General features: G+C 39.6%; 1 protein-coding gene across 1 annotated transcript in view; it reads right to left on the reverse strand.

Annotated features, from left to right (window-relative positions):
* The window catches only part of SLC4A4 (solute carrier family 4 member 4), a 493,252-nt gene that overhangs the window by 453,622 nt on the left and 17,074 nt on the right, over positions 1-22,556 (reverse strand). The window contains exon 2 of the mRNA XM_065545104.2: positions 14,369-14,431. Coding sequence (XP_065401176.1) covers positions 14,369-14,382 — 14 coding nt within the window. The 5' untranslated portion in view covers positions 14,383-14,431. The remainder of the gene's footprint in view (positions 1-14,368; positions 14,432-22,556) is intronic.

A 22,556-nucleotide genomic window follows, 5' to 3' on the forward strand; every position in this document is an offset into this window, starting at 1 on the left:
CCTTACATCTAGAAGAATTATGTGGCTTTTAAAAAGAAAAGCAGGAAATATTTGTAGGCCAAATAGGGTGACCAGTTGTCTAGGTTTATTCAGTAGTGACAGATTCCCCAGGACACAGGATATTTTCAGCATGAAAACCTGGACAGTCCCAGGCAAGCCACCATGGTTGATTATCATAAAGCCAAACACTGAGTTCATGAGATTAAATCATTGTTTTATCTTGTAAATATAATTAACACACTAAGAGGTGAAGCTGGAGTTCCCCAGATTTTGAAAAAGTGGCTGGAACCTGACAAGCTACTTCTAATATTCTGAAGTATCCCAACCATGATTAGAGTATAAAATAGCATCTGAGAGTAAAAGGACCTGATTTTTTTAGATCAAGTATGACCTGATTAAAGGGCAACAAAGCACTTGAAAAGGAAATGTAAGTAAACATCTTTATTAAAGAGGGGCCTGGGGATTGTATCGTACACAGAACTAAATTATATACGGTACTTCAAACTGAAGAGCCCATTAGGAAGCAAATCATTTAAAAAGAATCTAGAACCTCCCAGACAGATACTATACAATGACCTACAAACAAAACACCAGCTGACTTCTCTCAGAGTAAACATGGATAGGCTTAGCAATCATACCTAATTACCTAAACTCCCCAGCTCATATTTCTGGCCCTGAGATATGCCTGCCCTATGAACTTAGGCAAGAACAAGGACTTATCCATATAACTTCTAAAGATTAATTCATACAATTAAGGAATTATTTCGTTTCGCCTTAAAGTTAACATAAAAGATGAGATTTGGCCAGGTATGGTGGCTCATATGTGTAATCCTAGCACTTTGGGAGGCCACGGTGGGTGGAATACCTGAGGTCAGGAGTTCAAGACCAGCTGAGCAACATGGTGAAACCCCATCTCTACAAAAACTACAAAAATTAGCTGGGCATGGTAACATGTGCCTGTAGTCCCAGCTACTCAGGAGGCTAGGGTGGGAGGATCTCTTGAGCCTGGGATGTCGAGGCTGCAGTGAGCCATGATTGCACCACTGCACTCCAGCATGGGCAACAGAGTGAAACCCTGTCTCAGAAAATAAACAAATAAATAATAACAATTAAAATATACACTAGGCCACAGAGGATGCTGGGAAGATGACTGAATAGAAAGCACCAGGAATCTGTTTCCCCACCCAGACAATAATTACACTCCAGCAATCTGCCTGATGTAATGATTTTGGAACTCTGTAGTCTATTGAAGATTTGCAACTTCCAGGGGAAAACTTGGATTGTAAATTGCAATTAATTCTCATCAGTTTCAGCTCTTAGCTCAGCAATAGCTACCCATCCTCCTTTCACCCCCATTCCACTGGCAGGCAGCTGTGCATGTGTTCCTGGAGCAACTTTGCAAACAGCTTTGGGAGCAAGGGTAGATTTTTTAAAAGACCCTATTTCCCCTTCGGTAAAAAGGTAGAAAAATTGCCGGGCACAGTGGCTCATGCCTGTAATCCCAGCACTTTGGGAGGCCGAGGAGGGCAGATCACTTGAGGTCAGGGGTTCGAAACCAGCCTGGCCAACATAACGAAATCCCGTTTCTACTAAAAATACAAAAAGTAGCCAGGTGTGGCAGCGCACACCTGTAAACCCAGCTACATGGGAGCCTGAGGCATAAGAATAACTTGAATCCCGGTGGCTCATGCCTGTAATCCCAGCACTTTGGAAGGCCGAGGGAGGTAGATCACGAGGTCAGGAGATCGAGACCATCCTGGCTAACACAATGAAACACCATCTCTACTAAAAATACAAAAAAATTAGCCAGGCATGGTGGCACGTGCCTGTAATCCCAGCTACTCAGGAGGCTGAGGTAGGAGAATAGCGTGAACCCAGGAGGTGGAGCTTGCAGTGCGCTGAGATCGCACCACTGCACTCCAGCCTGGGTGACACAGTGAGACTCCATCTCAAAAAAAAAAAAAAAAAAGAATCACTTGAATCCAAGAGGCGTAGGTTGCAGTGAGCCGAGATGGTGCCACTGCACGCTAGCCTGGGTGACAGAGCAAGACTCCTCTCCAAAAAAAGGTAGAAAAATAAAAATAAAAATAAAGGACATTGTCCTCCAAATATCAGGGACCTGTGCTCCAATCGCTGATTGCTGCCTCTGATCACAGAGATGCAACAGGGAGGCAGTGACCATTATTGATGTACTTCCCTCCATTATTGCAAGCTTCTCTCCCTTTGGTTGAAGTGACTTCCAGGGGATTTAAAGGATTGGTGCATTTTCCCCACCTTAATTTTTCTCTTTTTCCTCTTTTGGGAGCCAGACTTTAAAGACTAGGACATTCAAAAGCAACTACATATATGGGGGAAATTAGAAAATCACCATGAATGCCCAGGAAAAGATGTAGGCTCTGAAAAGATCTTCAGTTCCTGCTTAAGGCAGATTCTCAGCACAGAGACAGCCTACAGCAATCAAAAACAAAAACCTCAAACCCTGAGGAAGAGGAGAATCTGATTTTCAGAGACATCACATTATTAGAGTCAAATATCCAGATTTCAACAGAAAATCACAAGATATGTAAAGGAATAGGAAAATATAGCCCATTTAAAGGAAAAATATATATAAACCAACAAAAACTATCCCTGAGAAAGACCTAATGGCAAATCAACTAGAAAAAGGCTTAAAATATCTGTCTTAAACACGCTTAAAGAACTAAAGGAAGATATGGAGAAATTCAAGAAAACAATATCTGAACATATTGAAATATCAATAAAGAGATACAAAACATGAAAGGAAACCAAAAGGAAATTCTGAAGTTGAAAAACAAAATAACTGAAATTACAATGTTCAGACTTTCTAGGATCCCAGAACGAGAAGAGAGAGAGAGAAGGGGGTAGGAAGAATAGTTGAAGAAATAATGGCTAAAAATTCCCTAATTTGATGGAAATACATGAATATAAGCATCCAAGAAGCTCAAAAAACTCCAAGTAGGTTAAACTCAGAGACCCATCCTGAGACACATTATAATCAAACTGTTAAAAGACAAAGTCAAAGAGAGAAATCTTGAAAGCAATGAGAGAACAGCAACTCATACAAGAAATCTTCAATACAATTATCAGCATATTTCTCATCAGAAACTTTGGAGGCCAGCAGAAATAATACCACACATCTATAACCATCTGATCTTTGACAAACCTGACAAAAACAAGAAATGGGGAAAAGATTCCCTATTTAATAAATGGTGCTGGGAAAACTGGCTGGCCATATGTAGAAAGCTGAAACTGGATCCCTTCCTTACACCGTATACAAAAATTAATTCAAGATGGGTTAGAGACTTAAATGTTAGACCTAAAACCATAAAAACCCTAGAAGGAAACCTAGGCAATACCATTCAGGACATAGGCATGGGCAAGGACTTCATGTCTAAAACACCAAAAGCAACAGCAACAAAAGCCAAAATTGACAAATGGGATCTAATTAAACTAAAGAGCTTCTGCACAGCAAAAGAAACTACCATCAGAGTGAACAGGCAACCTACAGAATGGGAGAAAATATTTGCAATCTATCTACCTGACAAAGGGCTAATATCCAAAATCTACAAAGAACTTAAACAAATTTACAGGAAAAAATCAAACAATGCCATCAAAAAGTGGGCGAAGGATATGAACAGACACTGCTCAAAAGAAGACATTTATGCAGCCAACAGACACATGAAAAATTCTCATCACCACTGGCCATCAGAGAAATGCAAATCAAAACCACAATGAGATACCATCTCACACCAGTTAGAATGGCAATCATTAAAAGGTCAGGAAACAACAGGTGCTGGAGATGTGGAGAAATAGGAACACTTTTATACTGCTGGTGGGACTGTAAACTAGTTCAACCGTTGTGGAAGACGTGTGGCGATTCCTCAAGGATCTAGAACTAGAAATACCATTTGACCCAGTCATACCATTACTGGGTATATACCCAAAGGATTGTAAATCATGCTGCTGTAAAGACGCAAGCACACGTAGTTTATTGCAGCACTATTCACAATAGCAAAGACTTGGAACCAACCCAAATGCCTATCAATGATAGACTGGATTAAGAAAATGTGGCACATATACACCATGGAATAAATACTATGCAGCCATAAAAAAGGATGAGTTAATGTCCTTTGTAGGGACATGGATGAAGCTGGAAACCATCATTCTGAGCAAACTATCGTGAGGACAGAAAACCAAACACTGCATGTTCTCACTCATAGGTGGGAATTGAACAATGAGAACAATGAGAACACACCAGGGCCTGTCATGGGGTGGGGGGATGGGGGAGAGAGAGCATTAGGAGTTATACCTAATGTACATGACGAGTTAATGGGTGTAGCACACCAACATAGCACATGTATACATACGTAACAAACCTGTACGTTGTGCACATGTACCCTAGAACTTAAGGTATAATTTTTTTAAAAAAAAGAATATATAATAAAAGCTTATGAGTTCAAAAAAGAAGAAAGAAACTTTGGAGGCCAGAATCAGTGGGCTAATATATTTATTTAAAGTGCTTAAAGAAACAAATGGTCAACAAGAATCCTACATGCAGCAAAACTATCTTTCAAAAGTGAGGGAGAAACTAAGGCATTCTCAGATAAACAAAAATTGAGGTACTAGAATTGTCCTGCAAGAATGGTCAAGGGAGTCCTCTAGGTTGAAATGAAAGAACATTAGACAGTAGTTGGAAGCCACATGCACAAATAAAGATTGCAATAAAAATAAACACATGGGAAATTATAAAAGCTAACACTACAATAATTTTGGTTATAATACATTTTGTTTTCTACATAATTTAGGAGATTAATTCATTTTTAAAAGAAATTATTAGTTTGTGCTTTTGGACACACTCTATACAGTTGTAATTTTGTGACATCAACTAAAAAGAGTGGAGAGTGAGCTACAAAGGAGGAATTTTGAGTGTTATTGAAGTTAATATGGTATAAATTTAAATTAGAGAGTTATAACTTCAAGATGGTAAATGTAACACTCATGGTAACCACAAAGAAAATAGCTATATAGTATATGCAAAAGGAAATGAAGGAGCTTAGACAACAGAGTGAGACCCTGTCTGCACAAAAGTTAAAAATTAGGCATGGTGGTGTTTGCCTATAATCCCAGCTACTCAGGAGGCTGAGGCAGGAGGATTGAGGCTGCAATAAGCTATGATCACACCACTGTACTCCAGCCTCAGCATTAAGGTGAGACCCTGTTTATAAAAATAAAAAAAAAGAAATTAAAAAAAGAAAGAAATGAAAGAAATGAGAAGAGAATTAAAATTTTAACTACAAAAATCAACTAAACAGCCAGGTGCAGTGTCTCATGCCTGTAATCCCAGCACTTTGAGAGGCCGAGGCAGGCAGATCATTTGAGGTCAGGAGTTTGAGACCAGCCTGGCCAACGTGGTGAAATCCCGTCTCTACTAAAAAATGCAAAAAATTAGCCGGGTGTGGTGGCATGCACCTCTAGTCCCAACTATTTGGGAGGCTGAGGCAGAATAATCGCTTGAACCTGGGAGGCAGAGGTTGCAATGAGCTGAGATGGCACCACTGCATTCCAGCCTGGGTGACAGAGCAAGACTCCATCTCAAAAAAAAAAAAATATCAACTAAACACAAAAGAAAGTAGTAATACCATAAATGAAAAACAAAAAAGTTGTAAGACATATAGAAAACAAGCAGCAAAATGGCATAAGTCCCTTCCTATTAATAATTCCTTAAAATATAAATGGATTAAATTCTCCAAAGACAGAGATTGGCAGAATGAATAAAAACATATGATCTAACTATATGCTATCTGCAAGATAGATAGATATCTCACTTTAGACCCAAGGACATTAACCGATTGAAAGTTAGAGGATAAAAAAATATTCCATGCAAGCAATAACCAATAGAGCATGGTGGCAATAATAATACAGAAAAATAGACTTTAAATCAAAGGGTTTCATGAGTGTAGAGTTTCAGTTTTGTAAGATGAAAAGAGTTCTGGAGGTGAATGGTGGTAATTATTACACAACAGTAAGAATATAATTAATATAATTAAACTCCTAAAAACGATTAAGATGTGATGAATGTCATTTGTTTGAATGTCAATGTAGTTTGATAGGTATAGCATTGCATCTGTAAATAGCTTTGGGTAGTATGATCATTTTTATGATTTTAAGATTCTTCTTATTAATGAGCATGGAATGTTTTTCCATTTGATTGTGTCTTTTCTGACTTCTTTGAGCAGTGTTTTATAATTCTCATTGTAGAAATCTTTCACCTCCCTGGTTAGTTACATTCCTAGGTATTTTATTCTTTTTGTGGCAATTGTGAATGGGACTGTCTTCCTCATTTGGCTCTCAGCTTAGCTGCTGGAGTATAGGAATGCTGGTGATTTTTGTACATTGATTTTGTACCCTAAAACTTTGCTGAAGTTGTTTATCAGCAGAAGGAGCTTTTGGGGTGAGACTGTGGCGTTTTCTAGATATAGTATTATGCCATCTGCAAACAGGGACAGTTTGACTTCCTCTCTTTCTATTTGGATATCTTTTCTTTCTTTCTCTTGTCTGACTGCTCTGGCCAGAACTTACTATGTTGAAGAGAAGTGGTGGGAAAGGGCATCCTTGTATTGTGCCAGTTTTCGAGGGGGATGCTTCCAGCTTTTGCCCATCCAGTACGATGTTGACTGTGGTTTGTCATAGATGGTTATTATTTTTAGGTAGGTTCCTTTAATACCTAGTTTGTTGAGAATGAAGGAATGTTGAATTTTATTGAAAGCCTTTTCTGCATCTATTGAGATAATCATATGTGGTTTTTTTGTCTTTAATTCTGTTTATGTGATGAATCACATTTATTTATTTGTGTATGTTGACCCAACCTTGCATCCTGGCTATGAAGTCTACTTGATTGTGATGGATTCGCTTTTTGACTTGCTGCTGGATTCGATTTGCCAGTATTTCATTGAGGATTTTGCATCTATGTTCCTCAAGGATATTGGTCTGAAATTTTCTTTTTTCGTGCATCTATGACAGATTTTGGTATCAGGATAATGCTGGCCTCATAGAATGAGTTGGGGAGGAGTCCATCCTCCTCAATTTTTTAGAATAGTTTCAGTAGGAATGATACCAGTCCTTCCTTGTATACCCAGTAGAATTCAGCTGTGAATCTATCTGGTCCTGGGCTATTTTTGGTTGGTAGCCTACTTATTACTGATTCAATTTTGGAGCTCATTATTGGTCTCTTCAGGGAATCAATTTCTTCCTGGTTCAGTCTTGGGAGGATATATGTAGCCAGGAATTTATCCATCTCTTCTAGGTTTTCTAGTTTGTGTGCACAGAGGTGTTTATAGTAGTTTCTGATGGTTACTTTTATTTTTGTGGGTCAGTGGTAACATGCCCTTTATCGTGCCCTTTGTCATTTCTAATTGTGTTTTTTGGATTGTCTCTCTTTTCTTCTTTATTTGTCTAGCTAGCAGCCTATCAATCTTATTAATTTTCTTACAAAACCAATTCCTGGATTCATTGATCTTTTGAATGGTTTTTTGTGTCTCAATTTCCTTCAGTTCAGCTCTGATTTGGGTTATTTCTTGTCTTCTGCTAGCATTAGGGTTGGTTTACTCTTACTTCTCTAATTCTTTCAGTTGTGATGTTAGGTTGTTAATTTCAACATGTTTGTAACTTTGAGATATGGACATTTAGTGCTATGAATTTCCCGCTTAACACTGCCTTAGCTGTGTCCCCAAGATTCTGGTATCTTTGTTCTCATTAGTTTCAAAGAACTTCTTTATTTCTGCCTCAATTTTGTTATTTACCCAAAAGCCATTCAGGAGCATGTTGTTTAATTTCCATGAAATTGCATGGTTTTGAGCATGTTTTTAGTCTTGACTTCTATTTTTATCACAAAAGTGTGTTTGGAGTGATTTCAGTTCTTTTGCATTTGCTGAAGACTGTTTTATGTCCAATTATGTGTTTGATTTTAGAGTATGTGGCAATGAGAAGAATGTATATTCTGTTGTTTAGGGATGGAGAGTTCTGTAGAGATCTAGCAGATCCATTTGGTCCAATGTTGAGTTCAGATCCTGAATATTTTTGTTAATGTTCTGCCTCAATGATCTATCTAATATTGTCAGTAGAGTGTTGAAGTCTCCCACTATTATTGTGTGGGAGTCTAAGTCTCTTTGTCGGTCTCTAAGAACTTGCTTTATAAATCTGAGCACTCATGTGTTAGGTGCATATGTGTTTAGGATAGTAAGGTTTTCTTGTTGAATTGAACCCTTTACCATTATGTAATGCCCTTGTTTGTCTTTTTTGATCTTTGTTTAAAGTCTGTTTTGTCTGAAATTAGGATTGCAAGCCCTGCTTTTTTCTGATTTCGATTTGCTTGGTAGATTTTTCTCCATCCCTTTATTTTGAACCTATGCGTGTCATTACATGTGGAATGGGTCTCTTGAAGACAACCCACCATTGGGTCTTGCTTTTTATCTAGCTTGTCACTATGCACATTTTAAGTGGGACATTTAATGCATTTACATTCAACATTAGTATTGGTATGTGTGATTTGATTCCATCATTGTATTGTTAGCTGGTTATTATGTCCATTTCTTTGTGTGGAAAAAAACTATTTTAAAATTTGCATGAAACCAAAAATGAGTCTGAATAGCCAAGGAAATCCTAAGCAAAAAGAACAAACCTGGAGGCATCATGCTACCTGATTTCAAACTATACTACAAGTCTAAGTAACCAAAACAGCATGTAACCAAAACTGACACAAAAACAGACACATAGACTGATGGAACAGAATACACAGCCTAGGAATAAGACCACACACCTATGATAATTTGATCTTCAACAAATCCAACAAAAGCAAGCAATGGGGAAAAGACTACCTATTTAATAAATGGTGTTGGGATAACTGGCTAGCCATATGCAGAAGATTGAAACTGGAGCCTTTCCTTATACCATATACAAAAATCAACTCAGGATGAATTAAAAATTTAAATGTAAAACACAAAACTATAAAAACCTCGGAAGACAACCTAGATAATACCATTCTGGACATAGGAACAGGCAAAGATTTCATGACAAAGATACCAAAAGCCATTACAACAAAAGCAGAAATTGACAAATGGGATCTTTAAACTTATGAGATTCTGCACAGCAAAAGAAACTATAAACTATCAACGGAGTAAACAGACAACCTACAGAGTGGGAGAAAATATTTGCAAACTATGCATCTGACAAAGGTCTAATATCCAGCATCTACAAGAAACAAACAAATTTACAAGAAAAAATTCAATCCCATTAAAAAGTGGGCAAAGGACATGAACAGATAACTCAAAAGAAGACATACATGTCACCAACAATCCTATGAGAAAAAGCTCTATGTCACTGATTGTTAGAGAAATGCAAACCAAAACCACAATGAGATACCACCTTACACCAGTCAGAATGACTATTATTAAATGTCAAAAAAATAACAGATGCTGACGAGATTGTGGAGAAAAGGGAACACTTTATACACAGTTAGTGGGAGTGTAAATTAGTTCAGCCATTGTGGAAAGCAGTGTGGTGATTCCTTAAAAAGACAAAAACAGAACTACCATTCAACCCAGCAATCTCATCACTGGGTTTATACCCAGAGGAATATAAATTATTCTACCATAAAGACACACACACGCAAATGTTTATTGCAGCACTATTGACAATAGCAAAGACATAGAATCAATCTAAATGCATATCAGTGACAGATGGATAAAGAAAATGTGGTATATACACACCATGGAATACTATGCAGCAACAGAAAAGAATGAGATCATGTCTTTTACGGGAACATGGATGGATCTGGAGGCCATTATCGTTGGCAAACTAACAGGGGAACAAAAAACCAAATACCATATGTCCTCACTTATAAGTGGGAGCTAAATGAGGAGCACTCACCAACACAAAGAGGGAAACAATAGACACTGGGGCCTACTTAAGGGTGGATGATGGGAGGAGGAAGAGGAACACAAAAAATAACTATTGGGTACTAGGCCTCGTACATGGGTGATGAAATAATCTGTACAATAAATCCTCGTGACCTGAGTTGGCCTATGTAACAAACTTGTAAATGTACCCCTGAACCTAAAACAAACAAGCAAAAAGGTTAAGATGGCAAATTTTATGTTATATGTATTTTGTCACAATAAAAATTTGAACAAAAATATAAGTTTATAGTTATACAATCCACTCATTCATAAAAGAACTCAGCTTTTTTGGAGGTGATGATTATGTTCACAGAGACAGGAAGATAATTTCCATTGCAATTTATTAAGACAAGGTAGACAAAAGATCCAATGACAATGCCTTGTCCCTAAATCCAATGGACTCATTTCAGTCCTTATCTTGACTGACTTCTCAGCCACAATTTAACATTATTCATTATTTCTTCTTTCCAGATGAACAAAATATCAAACTTAGAAAAATAAGACTTCTAAATATAAATTCCACAGTGTCCTGTCAACCATATTGGAACTTGCAGCAAAAATAAAATTCAGTAATTTGGATCCCATTTTTATTTAAAAATGTGATGTTTTGTTCATCTTTGCATTAACCTTGACTTTTTTAAAATATTGCATTAAAATATTATTTATCTCAATTCCTGAGTTTTTTGTCACCTTTTTAAATTTTGTGCCCGAGGCAAGCCCCAGTCCTGAAAAACTCTCTCCTTTCACTTCTGTGATTCCCCAGTTTCCCAGCTCTCCCTGTCTCTTTCCGAACTGTCCTTCTCAACTTCTTTGCAGTGCTTCTCTGCCTGTCAACTAAACGTCAGTGTTTTCCAAAGTTCTGTTTTGGGTCTTCTCTGCTTTCTCTATAGGTACCATCTGGGTTATCCTAGCTACTACTGTATTCTATTGATTCCCAAATTGCTTCCTCCTCACTTTACCCTCCAGCCGCACCATGCAGAGAATTCAACCCTAATCTAACCTTATTTTCTACCTTTGTGAGTCAGTCAATCCTTGTCCCTATGATGCATTTCCAAAGACATACTTCCCACTTCCCAGTGAAGTACTTCCTCCTGCCAAAATTTAAACTCTGTCCCACCAAAACCCTCTCCTGGCCTTCCTCATGCCTGCCTATATCCTAGAGTGTAGGAAGGGAGAAAAGGAGACAAAAATCCTCCAGGCCCTCCATTTTATCCTTCTCTCCACTTTACCCTCCAATTGCTCAAATATATAAAAATCTCTCTTACTTTAACAACTTCATACATGCCATCTTCTCTATCTGGAATCTTTATAAGCAAACTTCTACTCATCCTTCAGGTCTCAGACTACATATCCCTTCCCGAGAGATTTTCTCTGACCTGCAGATTATCTTAGGTTTCCCTCCTATGTACACCTACAGAACTCTGCAATTTCTCTTTTATAGCCCTCATTATGCATTATTACAACTAGTTTCATTTTCATTTTCCATACTAGACCATAAGCTCTATAACAGTAGGAGCCATGCCCTTCTTGTTCACTATTATATATCTAGCCCTAACATAGTACCTAGACCTTATCAGTCACTGAAGAAGTATTAATAATTATATGAGGGAAGTCAGCAAAAATCAAATACCATCTAAACAGAACTTATGCAGTCAATGAGCAGATGAGCAAATGAGCAAAACGCAGCAGATGCAAAGATCACAAAACCCAGCTATTGTCAGGAAGCAGCTAATTAGAAAGTCCTACATTTTCTTAATCCTGGAGCAAAGTCTTTTGCTAAATAACCAGAACTCCCCACCCTGGTGCTGTCCACGTAACAGGGAGAGCACAGTCCATTTGTTGCCTTGGCTGTCCTGGGGCCTCTGAACATCTTGGCAGACCCTGCAGGGCCATCTGTCCTTTCATCCCTCCTGAAACTCATCTCTGCTCTTACGTGACCAAATGTTCTCCCCATTGATCTTTTCCAGGATATAGAGTTTTACTTACAGTTTTCTGGCTACTGCATTTTACCAAAGAGTGGTAGAGAATGGCTTCACACAGAAGTAGGGAAAGAGATCCAAGTTTTCCAAATCCCAAATGCTTACCATGAGAAGTTCAGAACCCTTTTTCAACATAGTGTTCTCTGAAAAGATTATGCTGATTAAACAGGATGCTGCTGTTGTATAGTGTTTAAAACTAACACATAAGGTTTTACTTATCATCAGTTTTACTGATCAACAATTTGAAGGAAGTCTAATTCCATAAGTTAAAAAAATGCACCTAATTAATGAATGCCTAACTTTTAGCCTGTCCATTGAAACTGATGGGTATATATTTAACAAAAATCAACAGACGCCCCTTGGAAAATGTAGAGCTTGGCTCTGAAGCTTCACTGAAGACTGCAGGAGAAGAGAGAGCCCTTTCTTGTCCTGGAAAAATGAGGACTCGTGAACCACACACACAAAACGTCCAGCTTCTGGTAATCCCCCAAAACTGTGAAATGGTATATTTTTTAAAAAACAAGGAGTAGAGACCTTTATCAATCATACTGTGTGTGGCTAATATTTCCTGTTAACGTATTGGGATTTGTCAGAGAAAATCCTAGAGCTTCGCCTAACTACAGATCCTTGCATCTACCAGCTGAGACTCACAAAGCTAATAAACCTCACCAGCAAATTAGCATTATCTATAAAAGTACTGCAGCCTTAAATATTACAACATGGTAGAGCTGAAATGTAAATCACCTTGAAAGTATTTTTCCTGTATCGCAATAAGCAGAAGGCCTATTTATAATGTGATGCCAAAAATAGACACACACTGCTTAATATTTGGAGAAGGATCTGTACATGCCACTCCACTCTGCAGAAGCTCTTACAAGTACTTTTCCAATGCATTTTCCCTGGAATCTCTCTCTCTCTGATCATCAATATGTGAGCCATGGGTGCTTTGAACCAGGCAGGACAAGACACCCTGACAATACAAAACTTGATAGTCAAAGGATAAAACTCCCCTGAAGATGGCCACTACATTTTATGGCTGTATGCCACTCATGGCTTACAATGCCATATCCTCATATTTTCTTCTAATCAGAAATTCATAAGGGAAATCTGTGTACCAAAAGGTATAATAAGGGACATATTTTAGATTTTTTTCCCCACAGAGGACAGGGTTACCAGCCCCTAGCACTTTTTTTTAACAGTCTGGCTAATGATCTGGTGCCAACGCCAACTGCTGATTAAATAATCTAATGAGCCAGGGTGAGGCTTTTTGTTCTACTGCTTTTGTGACTTCATTTTTTGAACATTTGAAATTGCCATCAATCCCAAATGGTGTCTCATTACTTCTCTCCAATGTGTTTCTATTTGAAGATAAAAACTATTTTATTTGGAGCAAATTATAATAGGTTGCAAAATGACCCACCATTGTAAGACCAACAAATAGGTAGGTCCCTATAATGGTTTGTGAAGAAAAATTTTAATATCAAGTCACAAAGGGGGAAAACGCATCTCCACATTCATTTTTCACCTATTTTACCAACAACAACAATAGCAATGATTTATTGAGTACGCAACAATATCACAAGAAGAACTCTGGGAGTTTAAACTGCTAAAGCTAAACTTAGGCAGAACAAGGTGAGGATATTCACTTACAGAACAAAGAGGTTTTACTATTCCTAACCATTTATGATTTAAATCTTTTTTTATTTTTATTTTTTATTTTAAGTAAAGACAGAAAGGAGGTCAAAATAGGCCAGTGCAGTGGCTTACATCTGTAATCCCAGCACTTTGAGAAGCCGAGACAGGTGGCTCAGGAGTTCGAGACCAGCCTGGCCAACATGATGAAACCCTGTCTCTACCAAAAATACAAAAATTAGCTGGGCTTGGTGGTGCGCGCCTGTAGTCCCAGCTACTCAGGAAGCTGAGGCAAGAGAATCACTTGAACCCGGGAGGCGGAGGTTGCAGTGAGCCAAGATGACACCACTGCAGTCCAACCTGGGCAACAGAGCAAGACTCTGTCTCAAAAAAGAAGAAAAAAAGAAAAGAAAAAACAAAAGAGGTCAAAATACAAGACTGGATTTTGCCATATATGACTTTATTTTATTTTATTTTTATTTTTGAGACAGAGTCTTGCTCTGTCACTCGGGCTGGAGTGCAGTGGCGCCATCTAGGTTCACTGTAACCTCTGCCTCCTGGGTTCAAGCAATTCTCCTGCCTCAACCTCCCGAGTAGCTGGGACTACAGGCGCACGCCACCACGCCTGGCTAATTTTTGTATTTTTAGTAGAGATGAGATTTCGCCATGTTGGCCAGGATGGTCGCGATCTCTTGACATCATGATCTGCCAGCCTCGGCCTCCCAAAGTGCTGGAATTACAGGCATGAGGCACTGCATCCGGCCCATATATGACTTTCTTACTTACAATAGGTCAAGCATCGGTGCTCAGGTTTATCGCCAGAGGAAATTATAACACAATTGTGGGTATCTGTAAAAAGAAAAATAACAATTATTTGATGTATCTCAAGTAATATAAAAACTCTTAGTGAGAGTATTATACCTCAAATTACCTAAACCCATGTAAGAATCTCTTCTTCTTGCCCTCCTTTCAGGTTCTATTCTCAGCATTCTATTTTTGCACTGTTATTTCTGATGTAACATGATGTGTAAATTCCCAGTAACCTCCAAAATACTTAAAATCAAATATTTCTTCCTAGAAAATGTGTAGGAAACTGTCTCAACAAATATCTCCTTATGAACTTCTATAAATTGATCTACTAATTCTTACTAGGGTTTGAAATATGTAAATATCAATATTCATTTTTAAAATATCTGTCAACATGAAAAAGTTTCTATAAGAAAATGTAGGAAAAATAGAATCCCAGTGAAGTATAGAAAGAGAAATCTATTGAAATCCATCAACCATAAGAATTTTAATTCTCTAAGTTAAGAAAAGCTACTTAAAATGAGCTTTAGAATAGAAATTGCGGTCCCGTGATCCTTACTGAACAGTTTGCCAGTTCCTGTTTACATGTTTACATTATCTTGCATCCCTCAATAAATGTCATCTTTATATCGCCTTATTGAGTTACATACTTACTGAGTAGTAACTATGAGTAGTAATTCCATGTGTTACTAGTCTGTTAACACATAGTCTGGTACTTGATACCACAAAGGATAAAACTCCCTTGAAGATGGCCGCTACATTTTATTACTGCGTGCCACTCTTGGCTTACACAGAATGTTACTACTCAGTAAGGCAATATAGTTCCAACACAGTTCTCAAAGATTTAATATGCAGAAAAAAATGCAGTAAAAAAGAACAAACTCAGTTTTTTTTAAAAAATGTTGTTATTACAGATACTGTCATATTTAGGAGACATCTTTGCAGAATACATGGAGTTTTGCAAAATGAGTACAAAACTAATACTAGGAGCCAGGTCCTAATAGGGACATGTAGTATTTCCCAAAGATGGTATCTCTTTATTTTCTGTCCCGGTGAAAGACGTTAATTTTTCAGAATGTCCATAGAAACGCCAACTGTGAGTAGACTATGACCCATTGCTGGCTACCAGAGAATTTGGGTCTTAACCAATACCGCCTCCTCAGTTCATCCACGGCATTCGTTTAAAAATATTTCCTGGCCAGGCCAGGCGCGGTGGCTCACGCCTGTAATCCCAGCACTTTGGGAGGCCGAGGCGAGCAGATCATGAGGTCAGATTGAGACCATCCTGGCTAACACAGTGAAATCCTGTATCTACTAAAAATACAAAAAAATTAGCAGAGCGTGGTGACGGGCGCCTGTAGTCCCAGCTACTTGGGAGGCTGAGGCAAGAGAATGACGTAACCTGGGAGGTGGAGCTTGCAGTGAGCCCAGATTGCGCCACTGCACTCCAGCCTGGGCAACACAGCGAGACTCCGGCTCAGGAAAAAAAAAAAAAAAAAAAAAAAAAAAAAAATTCCTGATCAGGCAGGGTGGCTCACACCTGTAATCCCAATGCTTTGGAAGGCCAAGGTGGGTGGATCACCTGAGGCCAGGAGTTTGAGACCAGCCTGGCCAACATGGTGAAACCCCATCCCTACTGAAAATACAAAAATTAGCTGAGTAGGGTGGGGCACACCTGTAATCTCAGCTACTTGGGAGGCTTAGGCAGGAGAATCGCTTGAACCCAGGAGGCGGAGGTTACAGGGAGCCAAGATGGAGATCGTACCTCTGCACTCCAGACTGGGCGACAGAGCAAGACTATTTCAAAAAAAAAAAAAAAGAAAGAAAGAAAAACAAACAAAAATGTCCTCAACATGAACGCCTTCTGTGTGAATTCTCCTTGTGCTTAGTACCCCTATTTGGCCCGACTTCCTTCTGCGTCCCTGGCTACAATCATCACAGTTTTGCGTTAGTAGAGCCGTTTGAAACAGCCTTTCTCTGAACAACCCTGACTAATTGTTTCAGAATAATTTCGGAAGAAAAAGGCACTCTGAAGAGGTTTCCATTCTACCTTTAGCATTTTTCCCAGCAAAGAACAACCTTTGTTTCTTTCAATAGCGTCTGTGTGTTTTGGCTGCATAATGCCTACAAAGAGCAGTAATACAAAACAGTTTTTCTAAGAATGAAGATGGAGTCACTAAAATCTTGCAGGTCACAAAGTCTCCCCCTTCCCAAACTGATAGCCTCTCACTACCTTTATCTGAATATATACATTTTTATTTCTTAATAAAAACTGTCATTTGGGGTGGGTTTAAATAGGGGGTTGAATAGGTTCGTGGAGGTTGCAGATAAGTTGAAACATACATATGCAAAGACCATTTAAGACTGTGTTTAATGTAGTGAAATAACTCAAGTTATTTTTATAGACTATATTTCAAGGCAATCTTTACATCCCATTATTAATAATGTTCTTAGATGTTAAGATATTGAACAATTCCCTTGAATTAATATCGAATCCTCGACACATCAAAAAGTCCATCTTGCCTTTGAAGCAGGAGTGAGATGGTCTTCCATATAAGCTCATGGTTATAAGAGCTTTGTAGCTAGTCCCTCCTCATCCCTTTTTGAACACACATAAGTGCACACACACACACACACAGAGAGAGAGAGAGAGAGAGAGAGAGAGAGAGAGAGAGAGAGACAGTTCCAGCGAAGAGGCAGAAGTAGATCTTACATAGATCCCCCTACCAAAATAGAAGTGTCTGCATTCAACTAAACGAATAACCACAACAAAGAAGAGCAGAATGCTTACCATATGCCAGGCAATGCATTACAAGCTCTATAGGAATTATTTCATTTAACCCTCAAATCAACTCCATAAACTATCCATTAGGACCTTGAGATGGGGGGTGGGGATTAAAAGGTTTAGAGGAAAATTCAAGCAACTAGAACGGAGTGAAGCTGGAATTCAAGCGTGGGTTGTCTTACCCCAGATCCCCACACTCTCGCTGTGCCAGGCACAGCATCTCCACCAACCTCATTTCAACCCTTAGAGCATCTTCAGGTCATCATTTCAGGACTCATAACTTTGGAATCTGTTCTTGTCCTTTAGCTGCCCTGTCTGTCACTTCAGGTATCAGTTTACTTCATTCAACATTGGAGACAAATAAGGTAAGACAGCTTCTGTCAGAATCAGGAGGGAGTAATGAAATTTTTCAGAGGTAATAAGGCAAGAGTTGGAAGAGTGGGAAAAAAGGGAATTTAAAGTAGCTATTTGCCCCATCAATTGAGAAATGAGTGTAGTGTCAAATATAATCTCTACAGTAGTTTAAATGAATGAATTACATCTAATGTATGAACAAGGAAAAAATCTAAAAAACTTAAGTTTGAATGAAAAAAAAAGTTGGAAAATGTGATGCACTGAATGATATCATACACTTACATTTTAAACCTATAAAATAATATTATATAATTATTTGGGCATACGCACTTATATAAAATGTATTAAAACATGTATGGGGGCTGAGCATGGTGGCTTACGCCTATAATCCCAGCACTTTGGGAGGCCGAGGCAGGTGGATCACCTGAGGTCAGGAGTTCAGGACCAGTCTGGCCAACATGGTGAAGCCCCATCTCTACTAAAATACAAAAATTATCTGGGCATGGTGGCGTGTGCCTGTAATCCCAGCTACTCGGGAGGCTGAGGCACAAGAATTGCTTAAGCCTGGGAGGCGGAGGTTACAGTGAGCCAAGATCCCGCCACTGCACTCCAGTCTGGGCAACAGAGCTAGACTCTGTCTCCAAAAAAAAAAAAAAAAAAAAAAAAAAAAATTATGGGAAGGAAAAAACCTATTTCAAGAATGAATGATTATTTCTGGGGGACTTAGGGAGTTATGGGCTAGGGAGAAGTAAATAGATGACTCGGGGAGTCACATACACACAGTGTCACTGTATCTGTAAGGTATTGAATTCAAAAAATCTGAAGCATAATGGGAAAATGTTAACATTTACAAAATGTAAGTGGTGGCTACATGGTATTGTTATATTAATCTCTATTGTTTCCCCAATGTTTGAATTAGTTTCTCTCAACATAATTCTCTGATTGTTTTATGTAGATAAATAGATACTCCTCCTGAGGAAAAAGAAGACTATAGGAAAGACACTGACGGAAGAGTTCCCTGTGCCAACCACTGATAAACACCAAGAACATGCAGCAATTTGGTGGCTGTTCTAGCAGGCAGGCAAGGGAGGAGGAAGATGTCAAAGTAATGGTTGAGAGTAGGAAGACAAAGGAAGATGGTGAGAGGATAGAATGTTCTATAGTGGTGGGGGGAGAGTTACTTGCAAATAACGTGTTTGAAACTTGAACTATAACTGGCTACAAACGCAGAGCACTTCGGTTAGGTTGGAGCTGAGACTCAGATACATCCAAGTTAAGGAGAATAAGAGAACCCATCCCCTTCATCCCTATAGTACAGAATCTATTAGAATAAACTGAATTGCTAGATACTACAGATGCTCCTGGGGAAATAATTAAATCCTGACCCAAATTAGGTTTAACATGTATACAGTTGGAGGAAGCAAAATAAGTAAGATATAAAGAGAGACAACAGAAAATTTACCAAAGAGGGCAAGGTATTTGGATAGTACATTTAGCAAAAGAACCTAAGGGTTGAAAGGCAGTGAATTTAGCAGCTAAAGCACAGACACTGGGGACCCAGGCATTCCAGCCATATGTTTGGGCCCTGTGTGTATTAACAGCTGTCTTACAACTAGAAACTTTGGGGCACAAGCCTTCCCACCACTCCAAAAAGCAAAGAAAGAAACATTCTATTTTTATTTTCAGAAACAGAATTGACCAGGATATTGGCAGGAATCCCAAATGACAAGGTGCCGGTGGTAGCAAAGTCCTAGATTCCTGGGTTCAAAGACAGATGCAACATCAGAATTCCAACTAGATTAGTTCCAAGTGGTAGCTCTGGCTGCAGCAAGACCAGTGCAGTTCAATTCAGAATAAAGCACTCTGGGATCTAACTCATCGCGGTTTAGGGCTAACCAACCCTGTTCTAGAACCCTTTGTCATCACTGTAACATAGAGCAAGGAAGCATCCTTTTTCTCACTTCGCAAAAGCATCACTGGCTGAGGTGCCTGAGGTGAGAGCTACTCCAAAGCAACCAAGGCGGGGGTGTGGAGTGCCAGCACCAGCACAGCAGCAGTGAGACCAGAGTGACAGCATCACAGCTTTCACTGGGATCTGCAGCTGGACTGCATTCGCAACAGCACAGTTCCAGTTTTGGCATCTGTGGCAACCCTGTTTAGGAATCTCAGTGGTGAGCTCTAGCCCAGGCTCTGCATGAATAAATGAAAAATAATTTGTGGGGGAATTTCCACAAATATACAGAGGAGAGGAACTCCCACAAAGAATCATAACGGGTAGCTAGGATGCAGAGCCATTCAGATGTGAATGCTTTTGTACTCTCAGGGTGGGAAAGGCAGAGATGTTCATGTCACAGTAACTTGCTGCTGTGAAAGATGCATGTTTCCGAAACACTTTGTGCTTCAGAGGAAAAATATATAATCAAATAAAACACAAGTTTGAATTAGATTTTTCTTCCTGATGTTTTTGCCTCCCTCTAAGATACAGAATCCAAGAGGAGTTTTAGTAAAGGAAGGAAGCAGAGGGATAGGTGGAGGAAGAAACTGCAACTGATTAAATATTTCTGCTTATGAATATTTTGTGATGAGAATATCTTCGTTTACCAACAGTGATGAACACGAATACCTGAGCCTGTTTTAAATGGAACTCTGTGTAATAGCTAGAATTTTAGTCTGCAGAATGAAAGTATAAGGGATGAGGTTACAGCATACCTAAAGCAGGGACTAGTAGGCTTACAAACCCAGGTGACTTGAGGAGCTGGGCAGTCACAGTCACCAGAGTCGGCCTCAAGTCTAAAAGTGCTCACAACTCACCCCAGAACACTTACGAGCCCATTAGCACAAGCAATCCTCAGTTTACAACGTATTTGAATATATGAAGAAAGACAAAAATAATCAAAGTGAGAAAGGCACTGATGGAGAAAACACCTGAGACCATTCTGATGTGATGCTGAGAATTGTCCAGCAACATTTACGGCCACTTGGAAGGGAAAACACTCATCCTTTTATATGTGTCCTATGTTAAGAATTTCAGCCAATTGGTTTGTTGAAAGTGGAGGCACTCTTACTTACCCAGCACTTTGCCCATATCAGGAATCATGCTGTCTTCCCTGAGAGATCTGCCTCTGGCTTAAGAGGTCCCATCAGTGGACATCAGAGGAACAGCAGAGACAGTGCACGCTGACCCCAGTAGACCCAGCCCTGCCTCCAGGAGAGGGTATATGGGACACTCGTGGGTAGTCTACCTTCTGGAGTCTCGCACATGTACAAACACATAGCGTCACAGTGACAGATCACATGGGGACCCGGAGAGATGCTCGCATGCTGCACTCCTGCTGTCAAGGTAACAACTGCCTTTGATTCCTGGCAACGGGATCCTTTCAGACCTGCTGTCAGAGAAACTAAAGGATTAGCCAGACTTCTTCCACTGGAGAGGTCTCCACCCTCCAGAGGGCTGATCAACATATTAATCCCTCCAGAGAGGGGTGTTGCTGGCAGCACACAGGCAGGAGAACTGCTTGCCAGCATTTCTTTGTTGTGGGAGACACAGCCCCAACAGTCCTTATACTTCACACCTTCTTACTGCTTTCAGCAGACACTTAAACCGTACTCACAGGGGAGTCTGTCTCCAGACAGTGACATATGATGACTTGCTGGCAACCTGGCCTCTATGAGCAAATCATAGCACTTTCTTTACATTTTTTTTTTTTTTTTTAAATTTTGAGACAGGGTTTCATTCTATCACCCGGGCTAGAATGCAGTGGCACAGCCACCGCTCACTGCAGCCTTGGCGTCCCAGGCTCAAGTGATCCTCCCACCACAGCCTCCCAAGTAGCTGGGACTACAGGCACGTGCCACTACGCTCAGCTAATTTTTTGTGTTTTTAGAGAGATAGGGTCTTGCTATGTTGCCCCGGCTGCTCTCAAACTCCTGAGCTTAAGTAATCCTCCTGCCTCAGCCTCCCAGAGTGCTGGGATTATAGGCATTAGCCACCACACCGGGCCCATAGCACTTCTTTTTGGTGAAATTTGAATTTATCATCATAGTACTTGAAGGTTTGATGATACTTACAGATCATTCTGACTAGGATTTTGAATGAAACAGCAGGTCTAAAATTCAGAACACAAAACGATATGTTCCTTCTACAGCTACTGATGCCCTCACACTGCTGCATATGTGTCCCATATTTCCCCTGCCTCGGGCAGGTAATAGGCTTGCGATAGGAATGCCTGGTGATTACCAGACCCCAAACACCCTCTCTCCTTCCTAGGAGGTGTCTCATGGGTAATGATGATCACAGCCTTGCCAGAGAAGCACCCAGAGGCATGTCACGATTTCACCAAAGCAGGGAATAACTATTCATGACTTCAATGTTAAACTGTTATACAAGGCTGGGTGCAGTGGTTCACGCCTGTAATCCCAGCAGTTTGGGAGGCCAAGGCAGGCAGATCACTGGAGGTCAGGAGTTTGAAAGTAGTCTGACCAACATAGTGAAACCCCATCTCTACTAAAAATACAAAAATTAACCAGGCATGGTGATGCGTGCCTGTAATCCCAGCTACTCGGGAGGCTGAGGCAGGAGAATCGCTTGAACCGGGGAGGCAGAGATTGCCATGAGCTGAGGTCATGCCATTGCACTCCAGCCTGGGCAACAGAGTAAGACTCTATCTAAAAAAAAAAAAACAAACCTGTTATACCAATCCCAAAGCAGCAATGGTGTATTCTCCTAATGTGCCAGAGATTTTCATAAAAATATCTCCTTAAGGTTTTACTACCAAGCTCTTCCTAGCACCCAGATGGGGTTCTACGGGAGCTAGAATGAGTATGAGCTGAGTGAAGAAGGCCTCGGTGTGTCCCTAAATTAAAGCATAACATCTTAAAAATTTGATATTCAATGTATTTATTTTTGACTTTTGTTGCACTAATCATTTTTTTGAAATCATTCCAACTCTTACTTAATCTATACAAGATATCTTACTTAAGCCTTTCCAAGATTCTAATGCCCTGTGCTCCTCTCAGACAAACTCCAGC

Source organism: Macaca fascicularis, chromosome 5, assembly GCF_037993035.2.
Source record: "Macaca fascicularis isolate 582-1 chromosome 5, T2T-MFA8v1.1".
In the NCBI taxonomy this organism is placed as follows: Eukaryota; Metazoa; Chordata; class Mammalia; order Primates; family Cercopithecidae; genus Macaca; species Macaca fascicularis.